This window comes from Pongo pygmaeus, chromosome 12 (genome assembly GCF_028885625.2).
Source record: "Pongo pygmaeus isolate AG05252 chromosome 12, NHGRI_mPonPyg2-v2.0_pri, whole genome shotgun sequence".
Classification (NCBI taxonomy): domain Eukaryota; kingdom Metazoa; phylum Chordata; class Mammalia; order Primates; family Hominidae; genus Pongo; species Pongo pygmaeus.
The window spans coordinates 87875221-87897879 of NC_072385.2; the positions used below are offsets into that span (position 1 = coordinate 87875221).

Consider the following 22659-nt stretch of genomic DNA (forward strand, 5'->3'; position numbering starts at 1 on the left):
CCCCCTTCAGGTGCCCAGCTGTATGCAAACCTCTCTTGGTTTTGACTCAGAACTATAGAGCTAGAAGAAGCCCTGAGTGCCACCCCTCTCTGTACAGAGCAGGCCAGTGGGACCCAAGTAGAGTAAATGACTTGTTGCTGGACATCTCCTGGCTTGAGAGCTCCTAGAGGGCAGGACCTATGTCTTTTTCATCTTTGTTTGTTCAGCTCTTAGTATGGTGCCTCGGCAGGCAATAGACTCTCAGTATACATCTGTTGAATGAATCGGTCAATCACGTAATTAATTATGGAGCAGGAACTACAATGCAGAACCCAATAACAGATGGATACACCTGAAAGCAAATTTAACTTCCCTTGAGTTAACTTTTTTAAACAGTTTAAAACAAATTCACACTTGGCTAATAGTAGAGGTCATGGGTTTTTGTTGCAGAGAACATTTCTCCGTTTGAACTAAACATCACTACTATTTTCAATATCAGGAAACACACAAACTTGAATACCTGGAAAGTAGGTATGATCCATTGGCAGCTGACTTGCCCTACTTAGCTGGGTAGAAGGGCAGAGCTAATGAAAGCACTCTGTCTGGGGAGATGACCAAGTTTGGGACAAGCACCAGCGGAGGCTAAATGCTGGAAAATGCTGCCATCAGAAACGCCACAGTGGGATTGTCTGTCCAGAGAGGTGCAGGCAGGGCTGGCAGGTGGAGGCAAGTGGTTCCTGGAGTTACTGCTCTGAGGGAGTCTTGCATCACCCACTTTGCGGGAGCCTAGGCCACCTGGCCCACCTGCCTCTCCATGGCAGGAGCATTCAGTCCTCAGTGACAGGCATAGCCCGAGGGAATCCCGAATTTCAACATAGCCCTTTATACATTAGAGGTGTCTATCAAGCAATAAATGAATGGAGAGCATTCTTTGTGGAGTTCCCTGTCATTAGACGTGGTGTTCTGTGGATTCAGTGAGTCACTCCTCTCTGGCAGGGTTTGCTGGAGCCTCTTGTAGCCTCTGGCCATGGGCAAGTCACTGTGTGAATGGGAATGGTCACGTTTCTATATAATTCAATTTTTTTTCAAAATTTCTAAGTAATAAAAAAATTAATAGCTCATGCACATACATGGGAAAGAAAAACAAAATAATAAACTTGACAAGAAATGTCTCCTCCTTTCCAAATTTTCCCTTTCCTTTCCCCAGAGACAGCCACTGTTCTCAATCTGCTGTGTATCCTTACATAGACAGCCTACAAACACACACGCATACCCCTCCAAAACACACACAAGCATATCCACTTGAATGTAAGCCCCATGAGGGCAGGAATTTCTGTTTCTATTATTCACTTCTGTGCCCCCAGTTCTGAGAAGAGTAACTAGCATACAGAAAGTGCCCAACAGCCATATGTTGAATGAGTCAATGTATACATCACATGTCTTCCTGAAAAGTTCAAATTCTGGTCAATCAAGTCCTAGTCCCTCTTTATTTTATCTCCTCTTCAAATGAATCTTCAGTGGGCGGTGGCACTATTTCCTCAACCAAGGGAAGAGGATAACTGTTGGTACCTGCATTTCAGGGTTGCCATGTGGATCAGTGATCACGTGGAAGTGTTTGTGGCTGTCATTTACTGACTGCCTACTCACAGCAGAGCCTGCAAACAGAAGGGAGGCTCCTTGGTGGTCCCACAGCATCCTGCCCTACCAGTAGCTACCCAACAGCTAAAACACATGATGATGCTTACTGGTCTATTGCTTGCCTCCTTCTAGCAGAGCATGAGCTTCCTGACAGCAGGCACTGTGTTCATTAGCTCTACATCCCCAGGGCCTCGTATATATTAGATAAGCAAATAAATGATGCTTCCAACCGAGGAAACGGAGGATGAGGGGGCGACAGAATAGGTGATTCAGAGACATTCATTCTCACCTGTGTGCACATGGGCACATGTACACCCCTACGCTGGCCCCTATAAGCTCACACCAAAGGTTTAAATAAAGAAGGAAGATAAAAGCCCCAGTGTCAACAGCTCGATTAAAAATGGTGAATGCACTTGCTTGTGAAAACGTGCATGTTTCAACAAAGCTAGGTAATAAGGAAAATCAATAAAACTGTTAGCACTGGCCATTTTCAACTGGATAAAAGAATAAAGTAATTGGTCCTGAAAGACAAACAACTCTAAATTAGGTTAAATGAATGGAAATACCCTTTATTTTAAGCCAAATCATGAAGACATCAACAACAATAAATGATTAAATTAGAACCCATTTTGAGCCAGTATGGTCTCAGCTGCAAACAGGAATTTCCAGAAAGAATCTTCTTTATAGGACACAGAAATGATACACAGCAAGACAATGGAGATAGAACTAGAGGCCATGTGGGACCCACTTCTTGACCAAGGATCTATTAGAAATCCACCTTTCCAATAAGCTTATTTCTTCACTGTAACTATTCTTCCTTCAATTATTTTATTAGTAAGACAGGCACACCAGTCAAAAGGAAATATATATCTATGCTCCTGTAATGGCAGAGGGGAAGGAGGCTCTAGTTGTGATCAAAAGAGCTTTGCTCTCCAAACACTCAAGATTCAGTTCTGTTTCTCATCTGCTAATGGTTGGCATTTGGTGTTGTTAACCATGGATGATTCATTTCAGAGGAACTGCTGTGCATCTAGAGGCTATTTGGAAGGAAATGAGGGTTTCTTGGCTTATGTCTCATCAAGCATCTTAGCGATGTCTCTTTGTGACATTATAAACTCCTTGATGGGGGCTTGGTGCTCACTGTTTTCCAGCTGATCTCCTTGGTCTCATCTGGTGCATATAGTCACTTCTAGGAACAAGAATTTATTCCATCAGGACCAAAAATAGAGCCAAAAATCCCCAGACACAGAGGCTTGCTCCCTGGTCTGAGAATCAGTCACAGGAAGAAGTTATGCCGCGGTGGGGTGTGGTAACGTGGGGTGCATATTGTAAGATCAATGTTGTTGAACATCTGGATTTTGTTATTTTGTTGTTTTCTGGACTCCATGCACTGCCAGGGGATCTGACATGTCCATGCATGTCTAGGGAGTCTGTGTGGTGAACAGGATCAGGATCTCATTGCATAAGGCACAATATGTGAGGGAGCCTGATCAGCACCTTGGAGCTGGTGTCTGGCTTTGAGGTCCCCTGTTTGGGAAGCTGGAGGCTCTCCTTAACCTCTCAAGTGACATTTCTTATTAAAGACTGAACAGAATTTGAAAAGAGAAAGCGTGGGAGTATCTGGGCTTGATTGTGAGGCACTTTCAAAAGGCTGGAGAGGAAGAAAATGCTGAGGATGGTAGAGGGATTACTATGGGACTCTATGAGGTTGCTAAACAAGAAAAGAGACCACAAAGACCATGTAGGGATGCCTGTACCTGGGCTTGATCTTCTAAATGCCTCAGTGTCATAGTTGTAAAATGTGCTCTGCCCAGTGTCCCAGACTTGACCAAACTTGACCTAGAACACTCCTTCTCATTGTAGGTCATGGTGGGAGAGAGACTGGACCCAGAAGTCACACCCAGAAGGACCTGCCTTCAATCTTCAGACAGTTTAAACATTTAAGGCATTTCATTTTCTTGTTTGCATAGCATGAAAATTTCTGCCTGCAACACTGACAACTGCCTTTGTTTGGATGCTCCTAGAGAGCTCACACTGCATCTATTTAACTTATCCTGTCTATCCAGCCATCCCCAAAAATAAGAGCTTCAAAGCTGTCTTTGATAATGATGACACGATTCCCTCCACTCACAATGGTCTCTCCACTTCTTCCCTGCCAATCCAGCCTGCCTATCCTTTCCTCTCCATCCCAAGCCTTGCCTCTTTCTTGAAGTTTTCCTGGGTTATTCTGGTCCCAACTTATTCCTACTTGGAGAACTCTTGGTAACACCTCCTCAAACACACAATGCCTTGCATTGTTCTCTAATGCTTTCATCCTGCAAGTCTAGGGTGCCTAATTGAATTGCAAGCTCCTTGAAGGCAAAGGGTTTTACACTTTTTGTGAATGCCATCTCCCATTTTCTACTTCCTTCTCCACTCTCCATTCCCCAAACCCAGCACAGACACAAAGCTGGGCACATTTGGTGAAATGCATTGGTAGGCTGGACGTGGTGACTCACACCTGTAATCCCAGCACTTTGGGAGGCCGAGGTGGGTGGGTCACATGAAGTCAGGAGTTCGAGACCAGCCTGGCCAACATGGCAAAACCCTGTCTCTACTAAAAATACAAAAATTAACCAGGCATGGTGGTGCATGCCTATAGTCCTAGCTACTCAGGAGGCTGAGGCAGGATAATCACTTGAACCCAGGAGGCAAAGGTTACAGTAAGCCAAGATCCTGCTGCCACACTCCAGCCTGGGTGACAGAGCAAGACTCCATCTCAAAAAAAGAAAAAAAAAATGAATTGGTAACTATTGGTCATTTGAATGAATGATTCTTTTTAATTTTCTACTAACTAGAAGACATTGGATTATTAACGTAGAATTTAGAAGAAAAGAGGTAAAATTCTTATGAATTGAAGCTCCAGTGGGGCTCGAATCTGAGAAAACCTGTCGATATGTATCCTGCCCACTGGCTAAGACAGAGTTTCAAGAGAAAAACCCCTTTCACTTTGATTTCAGCCGTGGAGGTACTGCTCTAATGCCTGCTATGGACTCAGAGTCTTCGAGTACAAAACTAACATCTCTAGCAAGGAGGGCAGGTCAATAGGAAAAATTACTAACCTGCTGGGATTTGAGTCAGGTCTAGTTTCAGACCAAGACTTAGCTATGGATCCACATTACAGACAACCTGAGAAGGATCCAACCTTGAGCTCTGACCAAAAGAGCTTTTATTTCTAACACAGTGGAAAAGGGATCTGCTTATTTATGAAAGAGACTCTCTGGTCACCTTTGGATTCAAAGGAAGAACTTTGGCTTTATATTTCTATAAAAAGCTTTCTGAAGAAAAGAACTAAAATAAAAAGATCGAACAAGGGGTGGGGTGGGGAATCACTGCCATGTGGCAAACTCATTACTGGGGCCATGATTGGTAGCAGGACCTGGATTGTGGCCTGGGGTCTGGACCCAGAAGGGTCTCATAATCAACCTTTTGGCCTGGAGCACATCATCTGACCTCTTAATTTCACCATCTCCCACATGGAGGTAATACCGCTGGGCACTTGGTAAAGCTAAGAGCTCTACACACGTTATTATTTCAGAACCAAGCAAAGCTGGTTTGATCACGTCTGTCTGTGCAACTTGAAAAAAGTCCAGAAGAGCTTGCAAAGATGAGTTAAGATTTCTAAAATATCCCTTCTGAAAGGTTAAGGGATTTGATTGACTCAACCTGAAAAAAGAGGTATTGAATAACTGTCTTCAAATATTTAAAGGCCTTTTACCCAAGGGCTGGTGAGAGGATGGGGACCACATGTTCTGGTCCACACTGAGCAGGGATGGGACAAGCCCAGGCTCTGACAAGCAGAAGCCTCTAGCATTAAGGGCCATGGAATGCAAATGAGTGGCTCAGGGATGCTAGAGAATGTCCTTCCAGGAATTACTTTACTTGGGAGAGGATAAGGAATAAATAGAGTGACAATAGGCAAAACCGAGGCAAGGCCTGAACTTTGCAGAAAGCAATCTCACAGTCCCTGCCAGATAGATTACTCTGTTAAGTCACCTCTTTGGTACCTGGCTCTGTTCTTGGCCCTTGTGAACATGTCCCACCCCAGCGTCAGAAACCTGTCCTTGAACAGTTTCCCTGAATACCCTGCCTGATGCTCCTTCATGGGCACTGGGTAGAGCTATGCCAACCTCTCTGCCCTCAGGTCTCCAAGGCTTAATGATATTTACTGATCATCTCTTACATGTGAGGGCACTGTACCAAAGCACTGTTCTTATGACAATCCTGGCCTAGCACCTACCATAGGTACCATTATCCCCATGTTGTGGGTGAGAAATCTGAGGCTGTAAGCTACTAAACACTAGAGCCAGGATTTCAATCCAGGTCTGAAGGACTCCTAACGCTGTGCTCTTTCTCCTCTATCAGTTGAGTCCCACAGAGAAGACTGACCCCTTTCAGCCTGTGGCTGCAGAAAGAAACAGGGTGCCTCCTGTTCCCTGCTCTTCTGCTTCCACAATATGCAATCCCTCCAGAACTTGACTTATCTGCATGATTTGTGAGGTATGTGTTGCAAAAATCATTCCTATTCCTTTGTATCCTCTGTGTTTTGTTGGAGAAACAGTTTGGTGACCCAAACATACCAATGAGGCCTACTTGTTATTGCTATTGTTGGTTTAGATGCTGAAGAACTCTCTCAGGTGAGCATGACACCTAGGTGCAACGCATGGGAAGAAGAACCTATCAGTCCCCAGGTCAGGCCCCGACCGTCTCTCACTGGTAAGCCTGTGAATCATGGGGCATTGCCACATTATTAGAAAGAATAAGAAATAATATGCAAATTACATCATATCAGAGGAAGAAATACTAACAAATGGGCACAGCAGGAAACCATCATTTGCACAGGTGAGAATTACATTGCTGTTTACGCTTCTGTTACCTGGGCTAATTATGCTTTGATTTAAGCATCTGAAGAGCCTGGAGAGCCACACTTACCAGAAGCCCTGTGATTATTACTTATGATGTAAGTAAAACATGGACTGAGACTGGAGCTTCCCATAAGAGCATTTTGAGCAGGTTTGCTACTTGGTATAATGTAGGTAAAGTGCCTAGAACCATACCTGTCAAAACGAGTTCATTTTTTGCAACTCCTTTTTTCTGTACATATTAGCCAGCCCTCAGCCACGAGCTCTGACAGATGTCTATTCAAATTGTACCAAAGGATAAAATCACATGGCCGGAAATGACCTTAACTGTCATCCAGCCTGACCCCCTCACATCTGGGGTTAGGATGCCTGGTTTAGCCAAAACACACACTGGCCAGATTCCATTATAGTGAACTGCACAGGACATGCAAGCAGTGGAATTTTATTAGACAGTTAGAAATCACATTAGCTCCAGCTCTAGCAGACGTAAACGCCCATGCTTTCTAACAGCATATGAGCAAGGAAAAGAATCCTTCGGCGCATCCTAGAAGAAGTGGGTGTAGTCACACCATCTCACCCCCACACCTCTCTCTGAGCTCCTTGGAATTTGCATGTGTTGTAAACTTTGTGCAATTCCCATGAATGTATTTTTTTCCATTGATGGGGCTGCAGCATTTGAGAGATGGGAGCTGAAGGGATGCTTGATGGCAGAATAATGGAGTGGTGAAACTTCAGCTGTGCCTCATTTCAACTCTCTCCCTTTCACAGAATGCAGAGTTAGGTATTTTCACTAAAAAAAAAAAAAAATACTTAGTCCACAGTCTGTAAATCCAGGAGGGTGGCTGTGACAACTTGCTTCACCCCAGACCCATCTCACGTGGTTTAGGTATGAAATGTTGTGGTTTCTCATTCTCTAGGGCCTCCCCTTGACCTCCTAACTCTTCCAAAACCCCCTCCAGGCTAGGAACCCTCACCGTCCCAGCAACGGGACTGGGAGAACAGACGTGTATAACACAAACAACAAGAGCAGCTTCTCAGAACGGATTACTGAAAGTCCTACCCACCATCGAAAGAAAGGATCCCAAGTCCAAGAACAGCAATTAAAAAAAAAAAAGAGTAGAAAAATGTCTTCTTCAGAGCAACACATGCTAGCACTTTACAGACTCTGGTGTGTGTCAGCATTTCTGAAGTAAACTCTATTTTCTTCAGATGAAAGAGATTTAAAAAATAGACTCAGAATTTAGCCCAGTGAAAATTGCTTTGGCTATTCACATGCAATAAGCTGTAGAAGCAAGCAGAAAAAAATCAATTGCTTCTGATTTATTTATTCATTCATTTGTCCATCTCCTTTCCCTCTAATGTAAAAAAGGATGTCTTCTATAATTTTGCAAGTCATTTATCTTTTCAAAGAAAGAGAAAATAGTCCCAGCCTCCCATTGGTTGCTCAGCATCCTGGCACAGGAAATACATATTTAATTAATTATCATATTGCACACAGATTATGTAAGGAAAAAAGGGGATTGATTTTGCCCATCAAATGTTTCACCAGTGTCTAGAATCAGGAGGCCACACTGCAAAACCTTAAGTCAAGTCTGGTGAATTTGGATCACTTGCTATGTTAAAAGCAAGGACAAGGCTTCACCTCACTGCTTGCTCTAATTCTTAATTGGGGTGGTGGGCACACTGGTGCTCATTTAATTTGTCTTTAAGCCCTTTTGTAGGTCTTAAATATTTCATATGAAATATTGTTAAATCCTCAAATCTTCTACAACAGGTTCTATTCTGGGCAGTTCAGAGCTGAGTGCAGAGAAGGGAAGTTGGAAATGCCAAAATGTAATTGCAATAAAGAGCAGGAAATGTAAGCCACCAATTTTGGAAGGCTGTTTAAAGTTTTAAACCTATGCCAAATAATTGGGATCTATTCAAAGAGGGCCTAATTCTATTATAATCCCCATATACACACAATTATTGAATTCTTCCGAATACCTGTTGAGATTGGGTGATAAATTAGCTGAATGGAAATCATCAGGCACCACTGTCAAGCACATCATTTGACTAACTGAATATGTAATCCTTCCTTCTATCACTGAGCCTTAAACTAGAGACTGTGTTTGGGATTGTGACTTTGAGCTTGTGATCCCCAGTATTCTGGGGAGATGTTTTGAAAGGCCCAAGTGTTCCAGGCAGGAGAGCTGAGAGAGCTGAGTGTCCATTTTTCCCTTTGGGACACAGTCCCCAAACACTGTTTGTTTCTCACTGCCAAGAGGAACTACACATGGTCTTCCAAAATCCCTGCCATGGCATTAAAGCCAACTGTTCTGTCCCCCTGCCCACAGATGGAGGAGTAGGAGAGAAAAGATGGCCACAATAACTACATTTCAGTCCGAATTCCAAATCTTTCTTAGAGCTTAAGTCGGTTGCTATCTCTTTGTTCTGGTTTGGATAAGGTTTTATTTTCTAGGCTTCCCTTCTTCCCTTGACTGCTCAGTCCTCAACACCCAGCAAACCCTTCAAAGGTCTTAAGTATATAAGTGAGCAAAGAAAGGATTGAAAGAAGAGGGTGTAAGAGGAAGAGGGTGTAATACGCCATCTAATCAGTCAGTGGGGAGCAGATGTTCCCTCACCCCGTTATTTCTCTTTAAGAGCAGAGCTTTTGTCTGTGTAAAGAACTGGTAAAAGAAGTCTCACTTCTATCAAAGCTCTAAAGAAGATTCTGAAGTTTGTCACCTTATTTATTTCATTTCTGGATGCCGTTAGACCAACTGGTTTTACTTCCTTCCCACCACACACACACAAACCCCACGCAAGCCTCCTGGGAGAGACTGCCCCACCACTGAAGCCTGCCTTGCACACAGCATGCAAAAACGCCCATTTTATTGGCCTCACGTGGTAAGTCCAAAATCTTCCCTCTGCTCCACCAAAGTTAACAGATGGCTGGTCCCTTTTGGTACACAGGCGTAAGCATCTTCAAAATAACCTTTTCCTTTAAAGGATGCCAATTAATTAAATGTCACTATAATGTGTTCTGGCCAAGGACGGAAAGAAGAGACCCAGAAGGCAAAGGGCCAATGGAAGAAAACAGGGATGAGAAGTCACACTCTCCTACCTTCACCCGACGACCCTGAGAGATCGATGATCACATACACTCTTCCTTCTGGCTCCAGATCAATCTGCAATTAAGAAAATGACAGTGACTCTGTTAGTGCATTGTGTGGGCAACCTGAGAGTTCCACCACATTTCTACCCCAAACTGCTAAAACCTAGAGACACAGCTCCATGTAATTCACCAACCTACAATGTGTTGAGTGCTAGGTGAGAGGCAGACCTGGGAGGACTGATGCATACCCCATAGGTAGCACCATCCCAGTGGTTCTCAACTGGGGGCAATTTTGCTCCACAGGGGATGCTTGGCAAACATCTGGAGGCAGTTTTGTCACGTTTGGAGAGAGAGAGTGCTGCTCCTGGCAGCTAGTGGGTGGAGGCCAGAGATACCATTAAACATTCTACAGTGCACAGGACGACCGCTCACAACAAAGAATCATTCAGCCCCAAATGTCATCAATGATGTTGAGTTTGAGAAAGCCCTATGTTATCCCATTTTACAGATATGGAAATTGTGCCCAAATTCCAAGGTAAGTGGTAATGCTGAGATTCAATGCCAAGCCTGTCTCGAGAAACCCATGATCTTTATACCACACAAACTGCTCCCAGGGGAAATAAGAGAAGCAGGAAGACACTACTCCTGCTTTTACGGTGTTTATCATCTCATTGTGGAGTTAAAAAATAGAGAACAATGCTGAATCCAGCTTAATGACGAAGGACAGAGAACAACTGATAAAGTATCTGATGAACCTGAGATCAGTGTAGAAGAGAGAAGGGAAGAGAGAAGGGAAGAGAGAAGGGAAGAGGGAAGGGAAGGTATGCAAGGCGTAAGAAAGAGCACAGGCACCCTCACTTCCTCCCTCCCCACCTCAAATCCAGCTAACTACTTATAATATACAGAGACAAGATGGTGAAATAATTGGGTGAGACAAAACCAGAGGGCTGGGCCTCTTGTAGTTAAAGACATCTTTGCAAGGACTGAACTATCCTTACAGAAACTGTGTTCTCTCTATAAGAGAGAGTAGTAACTCTGGAAACCCTGGATCACCAAGTCCCCCTGCTAGCCTCTCCGCCTCCACAATCCCATCTGTCTACACAGAGCTTTCATTGGTTCATAGTGCCAGGCTCTCTCCCCAACAAGCTGTGAATATCTTGAGGGCAGGAACCGCTATCCCCCTCCTTTTCCTTTTTCACTGTCCCCAGCGAAGAGCAGGCACGCATTTAGCAAGAATTACTTCAGACCAGTCAATCTAGTGGATATCTCCTCCTCCTTCAAAGTCAAGGTCAATTATCACCTCCTCTCTGAAATCTATCCAGATATGCCCAGTCAGAATTAATTAGCCCCTCATCTGTGTTCTGTGTTCCCACAATACACCAGGCACATCTTACTCATGGCTCCTGCGATGGTTAATATTGAGTGTCAACTTGATTGGACTGAAGGATGCAAAGCATTCTTCCTGGGTGTGTCTGTGAGGGTGCTGCCAAAGGAGATTAATATTTGAGCCAGTGGACTGGGAGAGGCAGATCCATTCTCAATCTGGGTGAGCACCATCTAATCAGCTGCCAGCGTGGCTAGAATAAAGTAGGCAGAAGAAGTTTGAAAGACTAGGCTCGCTGAGTTTTCCGGCCTTCATCTTTCTCCTATGCTGGATGCTTTCTGCCCTCAAACATTAGACCCCAAGTTTTTCAGCTTTTGGACTCTTGGACTTACACCAGTGGTTTGCCAGGGGCTCTTGGGCCTTCAGCCACAGACTGAAGCCTGCCCTGTCGGCTTCCTTACTTTTGAGGTTTTCGGACACGGACTGGCTTCCTTGCTCCTCAGCGTGCAGACGGCCTACTGTGGGACTTCACCTTGTGATCGTGTGAGTCAATTCTCCTAATAAACTCCCCTTCATATATACATATATCCTATTAATTCTGTCCCTCTAGAGAACACTGACTAATACAGCTCCTATTAAGTTGTAATACATTGTCCATCTACCTCTCTGTCCTGATAGACAGAAAGTATGATAACCAGAATTGCATCCCTAGTTCTTAGCTCACTGTCTCTTAGGAAACACCCAGCACACACTCGTGGAGGTGGGAAAAGGCTCTGTGTTCAGAACTTCCAGAGTCTATTCTGGGAACATTCACCCTCCCAAGGCTCTGTCCCCAGGAAGGAAGGCAGGCATGTGATCTCTACTAAAATGACATTTGAACAAGGGTAGAGGAAAGATGAGGCGGCTATACCATGAGCACCACATGTCCCCATGAGACAAAGCGACTAGCTGGAGTGGTGTTCTCTAAACTCACCCAACATCTCACCCCACACACAATCCAGGAGGCTCCCAGAGTCACTCCTGAGCCCCATCTTGTTTCCTGACTCAGCCTCTAATGGTTGAGAGAGCTTAAGTTTTCCCTCAAAATTTCATTTTCATCCACAAGACTCTTCGGTGCCTCATGGGAGAGACCACTGGTGATAGCTGAGGTGCTCCGTCGGCACAGGAGTGAGGGAGTGCCATGAGCAGGCTTGCGTTGCCCCCTGGGCACCCCGGGGGAGCTGCTCACCTGAGTTTGGGATCTTCGGTTTTAAATCCAGATGGGAACCAAATAACAAACTGGTAATTCCGCATGCTGCCTTTTCTCATTCCTTTCTCCCCAAGAGTCCATGATTTTAAGTTTCTGGGTAAAGAAAATGTTCTCCAGAATTCTCACCACTAGTGCTGACCCTCACCAGCCCCTGCAGCGAATGACAAACAGGAAAACCAACAGTCGGCTCTACTGAATAGAGCCAAACCAGAATCTTCTCCCTGCCAAAGTTCAAAAATATCAGGGGCCCTCTTGCCTAAAAGCATGGAATTTAAATAATGTATGCCTTTTAGAGATTAGATCATCCCTATTAAACCCTGCCGGCAAAATGAAACTCTTTCTCATATCCTCCAACTCAAAGATTTCCCACAACTGTGGACTTTATTGGCAAAGTACAATGCTATCTGTGTAAAGCAGAGAGGGAGAGAGCAAAGGAATGAGATGGGCTTCGGGGCCTATCCAAAGGCAGGCACCATGCCCATCTTTGCAAAAGGGGAGTGAGAACTCGTGGCAGGGAGGACAGGTCATTCATGATAAAATGTATTCGGATATTAACATTCAAGATAGCAATCAAAAACCATTTTAGCACCCACTGCAGCCTCCGTGCTGGTGAACTGCATTTCCAAACAGAAAAATAGAAATTAAGCTATTAAACATGCCAAAAGCAACAAAGAGCTTTGCAGCATGAGCAGATGGCCGCAGATCGCCAGCCAAGCCCCAGTTAGCCAAGTGAGGAAGCTCTGAGAATCCATCCAAGGTGGTGGGTCTTCAATGACTGCAGGGGTCACCAAGTATAAAAGATGGTGAAGAGTGTGGCACAACTTCACCGCTGAATTAGTTTAATCAAAAATTCTGCTCACGATTACATGGTCCAGATAATGATGTAATGTAGGTGCCCAGCCCTGCACAACCCTGCAAGCTGTCAGTCTGCATTGGTACCAGGCAGCTGGCGTGACACAAAACCAGGCTTGCCATTCCCGGGGTTAGTTCTGAGCCTCTTCTTTGCATCAGGCTCCTCCCAGTTCTCCCAGATGCAACCCAATTTACCAAACCTCCTTGGACCTCATACCCCAACTTAACACATCTTCCCAGCTACTATTTCTATTTTCTTTGACCATGATTCTCTTTCACACTACAGTGCCTTGGCTACCCCTCCAGCACGGGCCAGAAGCAACGCAGTCAAACTGGGGGAGACAAACACAGACTTTGGTGTCAAATCAGGGCAGAATCCATTTTGTCCTTTATCAGTTGAGTGACCTCAGGCAATTATTTACTCTTCCTGAGCCTCTCAGCCTCTTCATCTGTGAAATGGGTTGTCATGAAAATTCCATGAAACATACATGCAAAGCACTTGGCACCTTACCTTAGTTAAAAAAAAAAAAAATTTTAACTAAGCACCCAGGAGACACTCCGCATGTGGTGGGTAAGAGCAAATTTAGTGGCCATGTGGCCTGAAGCAAGCAGGTACCCTCTCTATGCCTCAGCCTGCTTGTCAGTGAAATGGGGCTGCTGTGAGGTTAAATGAGATATTCTATGAACAGTGCTTAGCAAAGGCACCAGGCATAAAATAGTCATCATTGGTGCAGTTATCATGAAAAAGGCAAGTCTTCTGCTTCTTCGTCCAATGTTATTTCTACTATAACAAACTTTCCTCAACAAAGTTGGTATTATTACATGTAATTCCAGGACATTTGATGACTTTACAGTGTTGTTGTGAATATCAAATAAAGAACTAAAGGTCAGGTGTGGTGGCAGGCAGCTGTAGTCCCAGCTACTTGGGAGGCAGAGGCAGAAGGATTGCTTGAGCCCAGGAGATCGAGGCTGCAATGCACCACTGCACTCCAGTCTGGGTGACAAGTGAGATCCTGTCTCTAAAAACATTTTTTTAAACTAAGGTAAGAGTATTGTACTTTAAAATCCAAGGTAAGAGTATTGTATGCACCCTTTCTGGGGGAAACCCGGGGCAGGAAGGGCTATACCCAGGGTATTCCAGGGCATCGGGAGGACCTGTGGTACTCATAAAAGAAGGGCAATGACACCTACTGTGCCTCTGACACCATGTTGGCACCTTACCTGCATTAGTTCATCTAATCTCCTGTGAGACAGCAATATTCTCTACTTTTCTGATGAAAAAACAGGCTTAGAGAGCTTTCAGCCAGAATTCTCACCCAGGTCAGCCTGGGGAACAGAGGAGAGGTCGACAGAGCTTGCAAGTCATGCTCACAACCCCCAGCCCTGCCTGGCCGATTGAGCCTCCTCTGACAATCCAGTCCGAGGTGCATTCTCCTTCCTTCAACCCTCCCATCCCCAGAGTGGGCTCATTCCCCTTTTCAGGTGCCGCTGTCTTCCCCAGGCAGACCTGGAAGGCAGAGCAATACCTCAGACACCTTGACCACCCCACTGTGCTCTGAGGGGAGGTCTGGGCGGCAACAAGAGTGCCTCTCACGTGAATTAGGAACTTGGCAATGGGGAAGAGCCCAACCCACAGCAAGCCCTGAAAAGGCAATCTTAGAAAAGCAAAAAGTTAGGGACTTTTTTGGGGTGGTGCTCAGCCATTTACAAAGCCCCTCATATGCATTCATTTATTCATTTCTCACAATTAATCTGTAAGGTAGCGAGTTCTGTTATTTTCAAAAAAAAATTTTTGAGACAGAGTCTCGCTCTGTGCCCCAGGCTGGAGTGAAGTGGTGCCGTCATGGCTGCAGCCTGAAACTCCTGGGCCCAAACCTTCCTCCCACCTCAGCCTCACAAAGTGCTGGGATTACAAGCGTGGTAACAAGTATTATTAGTGCTGTTGAACATCTGAGAAAGCTGGGGTTAAGGAAGATAGGTGGCCATTATATCATGCGGTGTGCTAGTGAGATTACACCAGCTGCACAACCCCAGGGGGTGCCATTCACACCTATGTCTGTGCATGAGACCCCTGAAGCAGGACTGGCAGAATCAGAACTTGCTCCCTAGACCAGGCGTGGTGGCGCACGCCTATAACCCCAGCACTTTAGTAGACCGAGGCAGGTGGACCACTTGAGGTCAGGAGTTTGACACCACCCTGGCCAATATGGTGAAACTCCGTCTCTACTAAAAATACAAAAATTAGCTGGGTGTGGAGGCATGCACCTGTAGTCCCAGCTACTCTGAAGACTGAGGCAGGAGAATCACTTGAACCTGGGAGGCGGAGACTGCAGTGAGGCAAGATCGCACCACTGCACTCCAGCCTAGGCAACAGAGCAAGACTCCATCTTAAAAAAAAAAAAAAAAGAACTTGCTCCCTCAACTCCTGTTTCTCAGTCTCATGTTCCTTCCTCGACACCACACCTGCCCAGCAGGAGCTCTGACAACCACAACAGCAAAATCAAAAGGACTCCACCTATGCTGATCTCCAGGCTGCTGGCTGATGTGCTGCTGTCAGCCCCCAGTGATCCACAGGTATCTGTACACCTACATGTTGGGGGTTATTGAGTTCAAGGGAAGGGAGGTCTAATATACAAAGTCAAGCTTCCTAACCATAGGTTCAACTTTTGCCCGAGATGTCTAAGCAAACCTTTCCTCGGGAGAGCCCACAAAGGTCACACAGGCCCAATCTGAGTTTCACTTCCCTTCCCATCTGCTGTCAGGCACAAAGGCGTGGAGGGAAAGGGTCTGAAAAAGATGAATCCAGAAAGGACGAGAAGGACAAGGGAAGGCTTGCACTGCCCTTATTCCACCAGTAAGGTACTAGATAATCTACTGCTGCGTCTTTTTCTTTTTTACTTGGAGGAGGGTGGAGAGTGAGAGAGGAGGAGGCAGACGGGGAACCATCAGGAGAGAAGACTGGGGGACTGGTTCCCAAAGCAGGGGGCCCACTGTCCAAGTCCTGTACCCCTTCACTGATGGCCACTCTCCCCTGGAGGCACTGCACGCACACTACCGTCCCCAGACCCACCTGGCATGGGAGAGGCCAGCTGGACAGAGCAGGGGACATTCAGGCAGCAGGTGTCCTCCCAGCTCTGCATTTGGAAAGCAGAAAGCATTGAGGCAATACAATGAGCAACTCATCAGCAGCTGCAGGGTGCTGATTTTGAAGTTAGCAGCTAATTAAAGACTCTTCATTTGGGGTAAAATTTGCTACTAGCTCTATTGGTAGTGTGCAGTGACTGGTCAAAAAGCAGAGAGTACACATGTAATCAAATATGTTCAAGATTCTATTCTGTTAATGGGCTTATAATAGCACTTACTTTCATAAAATAAGGGGAGGGGCAGATTGTTTTTCTCAAACAGCTTCCATTGCAGTGCAAAGACATACAGGCTTCAGTGTACATCCCTGCAAGGCAGGACCCTGTCTATCCAGCACATGGGAGGGATTCAATACAGATTTCTACAAGGTGGCTTATTGAATGGATGGCCTTAGCTTATACTACTTCAATATATTAAAAAACTGGATCTGTACACTGAGTTGTGGAGAAAATTTACTTGGGAAGCCATCTACTATACAGAAATGTTCACAGCAGCTTCATTCCTAACAGCCCAAAACTGGAAATGTCCCAAACGTCCAACAACAGGTAAATGAATAAGCAAACCATGCTACATCCATGTAATGGAATGTTACTTAGCAATAAAAAAGAATGAGGACCAGGCACAGTGGCTCACCCCTGTAATCCCAACACTTTGGGAAGCTGAGGCAGGAGGATCGCTTGAAGCCAGGAGTTCAAGACCAGCCTGTACAACATACTGAGACCTTGTCTCTACAAAAAATAAAAAAAAATTGGCTGAGCATGGTGGTGCATGCCCACAGTCCCAGGTACTTGGAAGGCTGAGGCAGGAGGATGGCTTGAACCTGGGAGTTTGAGGCTGCAGTGAGCAATGATTGCACAACTGCACTCCAGCCTAGGTGAGATCCTGTCTCTTAAAAAACAAAACAAAACAAATATACTGCTGATACATGCAACAACATTGATGCTATGTGAAAGAAGCCAAACATGAAAGAGTATATACTGTAGGATTCCACTTCTACAATGTTCTAGAACAGGCAAAACAAACCTACAATAACAAAAAGCACATCTGTGATTCCCTGGAGCTGGAAGTGGCCAGTGAATGCCAGGAGACACAGGGGAATGTCCTGGGTGACAGGAGTTTTCTCTATCCTGATTGTGGTGGCAGCTCCATGAATGTAGACATTTGGCGGGACAAATCAAGCCTACACTTAAAATGAATGCACTTAATTGTATGTAAATTATACCTCAATGAAGCAGTTTTTAAAAATGGAAAAAAACGATTTATTTCGCATAAGGATTCCTCCACAAGTTTCCTTTAAATAACAAATCCTATTCCCACCCTCGGAGCATTTAAAATTTCATATTCCATTTTTAAAAATAAAAGGACTCATTCAGAGTTTTTCAAGAGCACATCTGTCACACAACATAATGTACACCTACCTGTGTAGGCGCGCACATTCACACACCCACCCACATGTGCAAACACACTCACAGGCACACAGCTGAGCCACCTTCTCCTGTCTCCTGTGATCAAAATACAATAATAGCAAGATAAACACATCCAAAATGTAGGTTTGAGAGTCTGCTGAATTATTTAAATCTGTCTGTGTGTTTGTGGATCTGAATTTCCTCATATATAAAACAAGATAATTAGACCAAATGCTCTAGAAAGCCTTTTAATGAACTTAATGACCTAAATGTCCATGAATAGGAGACTGCTTAAATAAATTATGGTACGTCATATGGTAGATTACCATGCAAGTCCTAAAAAAGACTGAAAAAGATCTAAATGTACCAACTGATAGGGAACTAGCTCTGTGATACATTAAGTGGAGGGGGGATAAAGCAACACACCGTAAGTTCATGATGCTGTGTTGCTGTGTGAATACAATGGGGGAGCATGTGGGTGTATACACACACACATGCGCACATGTGTTCTGCACATATGTCCTTATCTCCAGAAGACGTCTTAATCAGCGAAAGGCAAGAGCTGACTCAAGAGATTGACATGACAGGAGGAGCAAACCAGAAATCAGGAAAGGATGCCTTATTCTTTACTCTACGCCCGTTTAAAAAATTGTGTTCTGAGCTAGCTTGTTAAAAATTTAAGTTACTACCCATTTAAAAAAATAAAATGTCCCTTTTTACTGCACTGGCTGTTTATAATCTCCAATCCCCCAGACTACAGCTTGCTGCAGTTGCCAGACACACCTTAAATAAACATCCCTCAAAACTGGCTGAAACATTGCTTTCTCATCACCCGTAGCCAGGTCACTGGGAACCAAGTTAGCAGCAGCCATTATCTTCTTGTGAAACTCTTGCTGGCTGGACTGGAGGCCCACGTTACAGATCTTAGCTCTCAACACACCACAAATGGAGTAGGCTCAAGTTAGCACCTACTTCCTCTTTTTAGCAGGCTCAGAAATGGCCCCAGAGAGCTGGCTCCCTCTGATGACAGAGGCAGCTAAAAACGAATAACTCTATGTGTACATAAATGCTTTATTGGGCGAGAAAACATCCAAAAGTGCCTAAACTAATGTGGAGAGTGTGTAAGTGTACACAGCATCATCTGGTCACAGCACAGTCTGCCTGTCTACTTTGAGAGAAATGGCGGTACATGACTGTATATCCTAAGAAGAGGTAGGTGAGCATTAATAGCAGGAAATGTAGCCGCCTACCCAAGCATTCTGAAGCAGATAATCCACTGCCAATCTGCACTTTGCATTTCACATTTTGCATTTTGATTTGCAATAGTCCCTATCACTAGGTATATTTGAATGTATGTGTTTTATCTTACATTTCCTATTTCTTACACTAAGTCAATATATCTCAGAGATTGAAAGTAAAGGTTTTGAAGCTAGCCTACCTGGGTTCCAATCCCAGTTCTGCCTGTTTAAAGCTCTGTGGCGCTTATTTTGATTTCCTCATCTTACAAGTTGAATGTCAGCAGGACCTGCTTCAGAGTGTTGGGAGGATTCGAGGAGATGGTGGAGCACTTGAAACTGTCTGGTACACAACTTCCTGTAAATATTAGCTGCCAGGTCATTATGATTGCTATTTCCAACCTAGACTGCGAGCACCTCTCCTGCTAAGCCATGTCCTTCTTTTGAGGATTCCGCAGCTCTTGATTCAGGGCTGGGATTGAGATAGGTAGTCAATAAAGACTCTAAGTGGAACTGAATGAATCCATGTGAAACAGAGGCAAGCTCGCTCAGGAACTCCGGAATTTGTAACCAGAAAAATTATCTTCATATCAGGAAATTTTCTGTCTCTGTAGTATCACAACCTAATAGAACTTTTATCAATGGCTGCTCACAAAAAATATTCAGTTATTTTTTCTTTCTTTTCTTTTTTTTTTTTTTTTTTTGCCATGTTGCCCAGGCTGGTCTTGAACTCCTGCCCTCAAGTGATCCTTCCACCTCGGCCTCTCAAAGTGCTGGGATTACAGGCATGAGCCACCACACCGGGCTGATATTCAGTTCTTGACTCCCTTTAAAAGCCAAGACATGATCATTTGTTTCCATCTTTCTGAGTTCTTCAAAAGAGAGACTATGTTATGAATACTAATAATCACAACTCTAATAAGCACCCTTTATTGTATACTCTACATGTGTTACCTATGTGAAGAAGGCAATATTGTTGTTCTTAACCATTTGATGGGTGACAAAACTGAGGCTTAGGAATTTAAATAACTTGCATGCATCCTCACAATTTGCAGAAGAGGAGTGTGCATTAAAGCTGGGTTCTCCAACTGGAGACCCAATGCTTCCGGTACCTTGAGGCCTGGCAGGCTGCCCCACAGACAGCCTGAGCTCTGGGAGATCTGTAGAAAGAACACATTGTGAGCTGTCATGGAGCCCATACTGCATGAATGATGAAAAAGTTGCTTCTTGGACGGGCGCGGTGGCTCACGCCTGTAATCCCAGCACTTTGGGAGGCTGAGGTGGGCGGATCATGAGGTCAGGAGTTCAAGACCAGCCTGGCCAATATGGTGAAACCCAGTCTCTACTAAAAATACAAAAATTAGCCAGGCATGGTGGAGTGCACCTGTAGTCCCAGCTACTAGGGAGGCTGAGGCAGAAGAATCTCTTGAACCCAAGAGGCGGAGGTTGCAGTGAGCCAAAATTGCCCCCCTGCACTCCAGCCTGGGCGACAGAGCGAGACTCTTTCTCAAAAAAATAAAAAAATAAAAAAATTAAAAAAATAAAAAGTTGCTCCTTGGCCACAAGAGTAATGAGAGTAATGTTCCTTCATTGCCCTCCTGGAGCTCATAGTTGTAAGGTACACTAAACCCACAGCAAAACAGCTGAGAGGCTCAGACAATGACATACAAATGTGACCCAGGATGCCCAACTTTGGGGAATAATTGCTCTCTGGGGAATATTCCTGTATCACAATACTCTGTATACCAGTCTTATTTGCCATTGCTTTTCATTGTTTAGTTGGAACCATATCCTGTGAGAAAAAGAACAGTTTTATAAAAAACTATAGAAGCATGAAATTTAAGAGTCAGAAATGACTTAAAAATTATTTAGTTTACATATACATACAAAAATAAAATAAAGGATAAGGTCTTTTTTCTTTTCTTTTGCTTATCAAATTAGTCAAAGTTTCATTTGGGTTATATATTTTTGTGTTATTTATTTATTAAAATATAGCCAAAAGTAAGTACTGTGATGTGTTCAGTTTTAAGAAACCAAAAGCTACATGTCTGCTTGTCATGAGGAGCAACAGTTCTCTGCCCTGTCACTCCTCAGAGGGACCAATTTTAATAATTTTTATATGGGTTTTTCTGGTGGTCACTGCTGCATCCCTAAATAAAATGTGTATGCCTCAATTTCCTGATTTCTTATTTTAGACATTCTCTTACCTTGCTGCTATGATAGAAGAGGATTCAGTTTACTTACCACTTCCCTCCCCTTTGCCCCTCCACAAAAAGTTATACATCACAAATTCTGTTTATTCTCTGTTCTCTACAACTACAAAAAAACCCACACACCTAAAATGTCAATTTCTTATGCCATCAACTAAAGAATATATCCCTTGACCCTCCATATTGTACCCAGAGGACATTAGTGCTTCCAGCATTCCCCATCCTCTGCCTGCCACTCTGCATCCCAGCCACCTCTGAAATTTTTGTCTTTACTCTTAACCTATCAAGGTTGACAACACTGACATTCTGTTCTCTAACCATAGTTAATTTCCATGTTTTGTGTATACATTAGTTCTAAAATCTGAAAACTAATCGTCTTTCCTTATTATGACTTTGTAAATGGTGTTACATACACCTTTTTTCCCATGGGCCCAATGTAACAATTCACATGCCACTCAATGGCTAATATACCTAGCATCTAATTCAAATGGATTCTTCATCTTACAGTCTACCAATTGCCTTTCTCAGATCTTTGAGTCTTCCCAGGGTTCTTTTCTCACAGGGTGTACCTATCAGGACACCCCACTGTCCTGTTCTCCCTGATCTGAGCTGACGCTCTCTGGTCTGCTGCACAACTGCAGCACTGCATATCTCCTCACTGTTCTGCTGGGTGCAGCCACTGTCTTGGAAATCCATTATCTTCCTTATTCTGAGTTATTCCCTTGTTTTTGCTAGGACAGTACATTCTGATTGAAATAGTAATCAGAAAGCCAGCTTACCAAAACCTTTCATGCCTGTTCTCACACATAATTGATAGTTTAGCTGGATATAGAATTCTAGGTTTTAAAAAAATCATAATCTATCAGAACTTTCTTCTAACATCAATATTGTCAATGGACTCTGATGTCAGCCTGATTACTGTTGCTTAATAGGTGACATTGTTTTCACTTTGTGGAAGTTTTTGGGTCTTCTTTATCCTCAGTATTCTAAAATGCCTCAGTGATATGTCTCAGGGTGTCTTTTGGGATTCATTGTCCTAAATGAAACTGAATTTGTGGGAGATACTCTTCTATTTGTTCTTTGTCATTGGCCTTTTCTTCATTTTCTTTCTGAAACTCCTATTATTCAGTTGTTGGACCAGTAGGAATGATCCTTATGTCTCTTACTATGTGATACATATATATATCCATTTCTTTTATCTTTTTATTCCATAGTCTAGGAGATTTCCTTGACTTAATAATTCTTCCTCTGAAATTTTCTGACAATATCTTGAGTTTCCAGAAATGCCTTCCTATTTATTCATAATGCCTTTCTCATGTACAGGCAGTGCCTTCCTGTTTTCTCATTTCTCTCTCTCTCTCTCTCTCTCATTTGTTTTTGTTTATGAATGAAGCATATTTCTAAGAATTGCGGCCCCATTTGCCATAAGGTTAGATGGTGGGATCTGGCCATTAGAGCATGGGTCCCTGAATGAGAAATTGGTTTCTTCTGGAGAGTAATACCCACAATACTTTGCTAGTTCTCCCCAAACCATTATACTATTTCTTTTTCAAAGAACCTTCCAATTTTTTATGTGAAAGTTAGGCCCTTCCATAGTGACAGTGGGGAGCATATGGTTCCACATACA

The 22659-nt window shown here is 43.9% G+C and overlaps 1 protein-coding gene across 2 annotated transcripts in view; it reads right to left on the reverse strand.

Annotated features, from left to right (window-relative positions):
* PRKCE (protein kinase C epsilon) overlaps positions 1-22659 on the reverse strand; it is a 531726-nt gene that overhangs the window by 332182 nt on the left and 176885 nt on the right. For both annotated transcript variants that reach the window (XM_054473224.2, XM_054473226.2), the window contains one exon: positions 9625-9688. In XM_054473224.2, coding sequence (XP_054329199.1) covers positions 9625-9688 — 64 coding nt within the window. The remainder of the gene's footprint in view (positions 1-9624; positions 9689-22659) is intronic.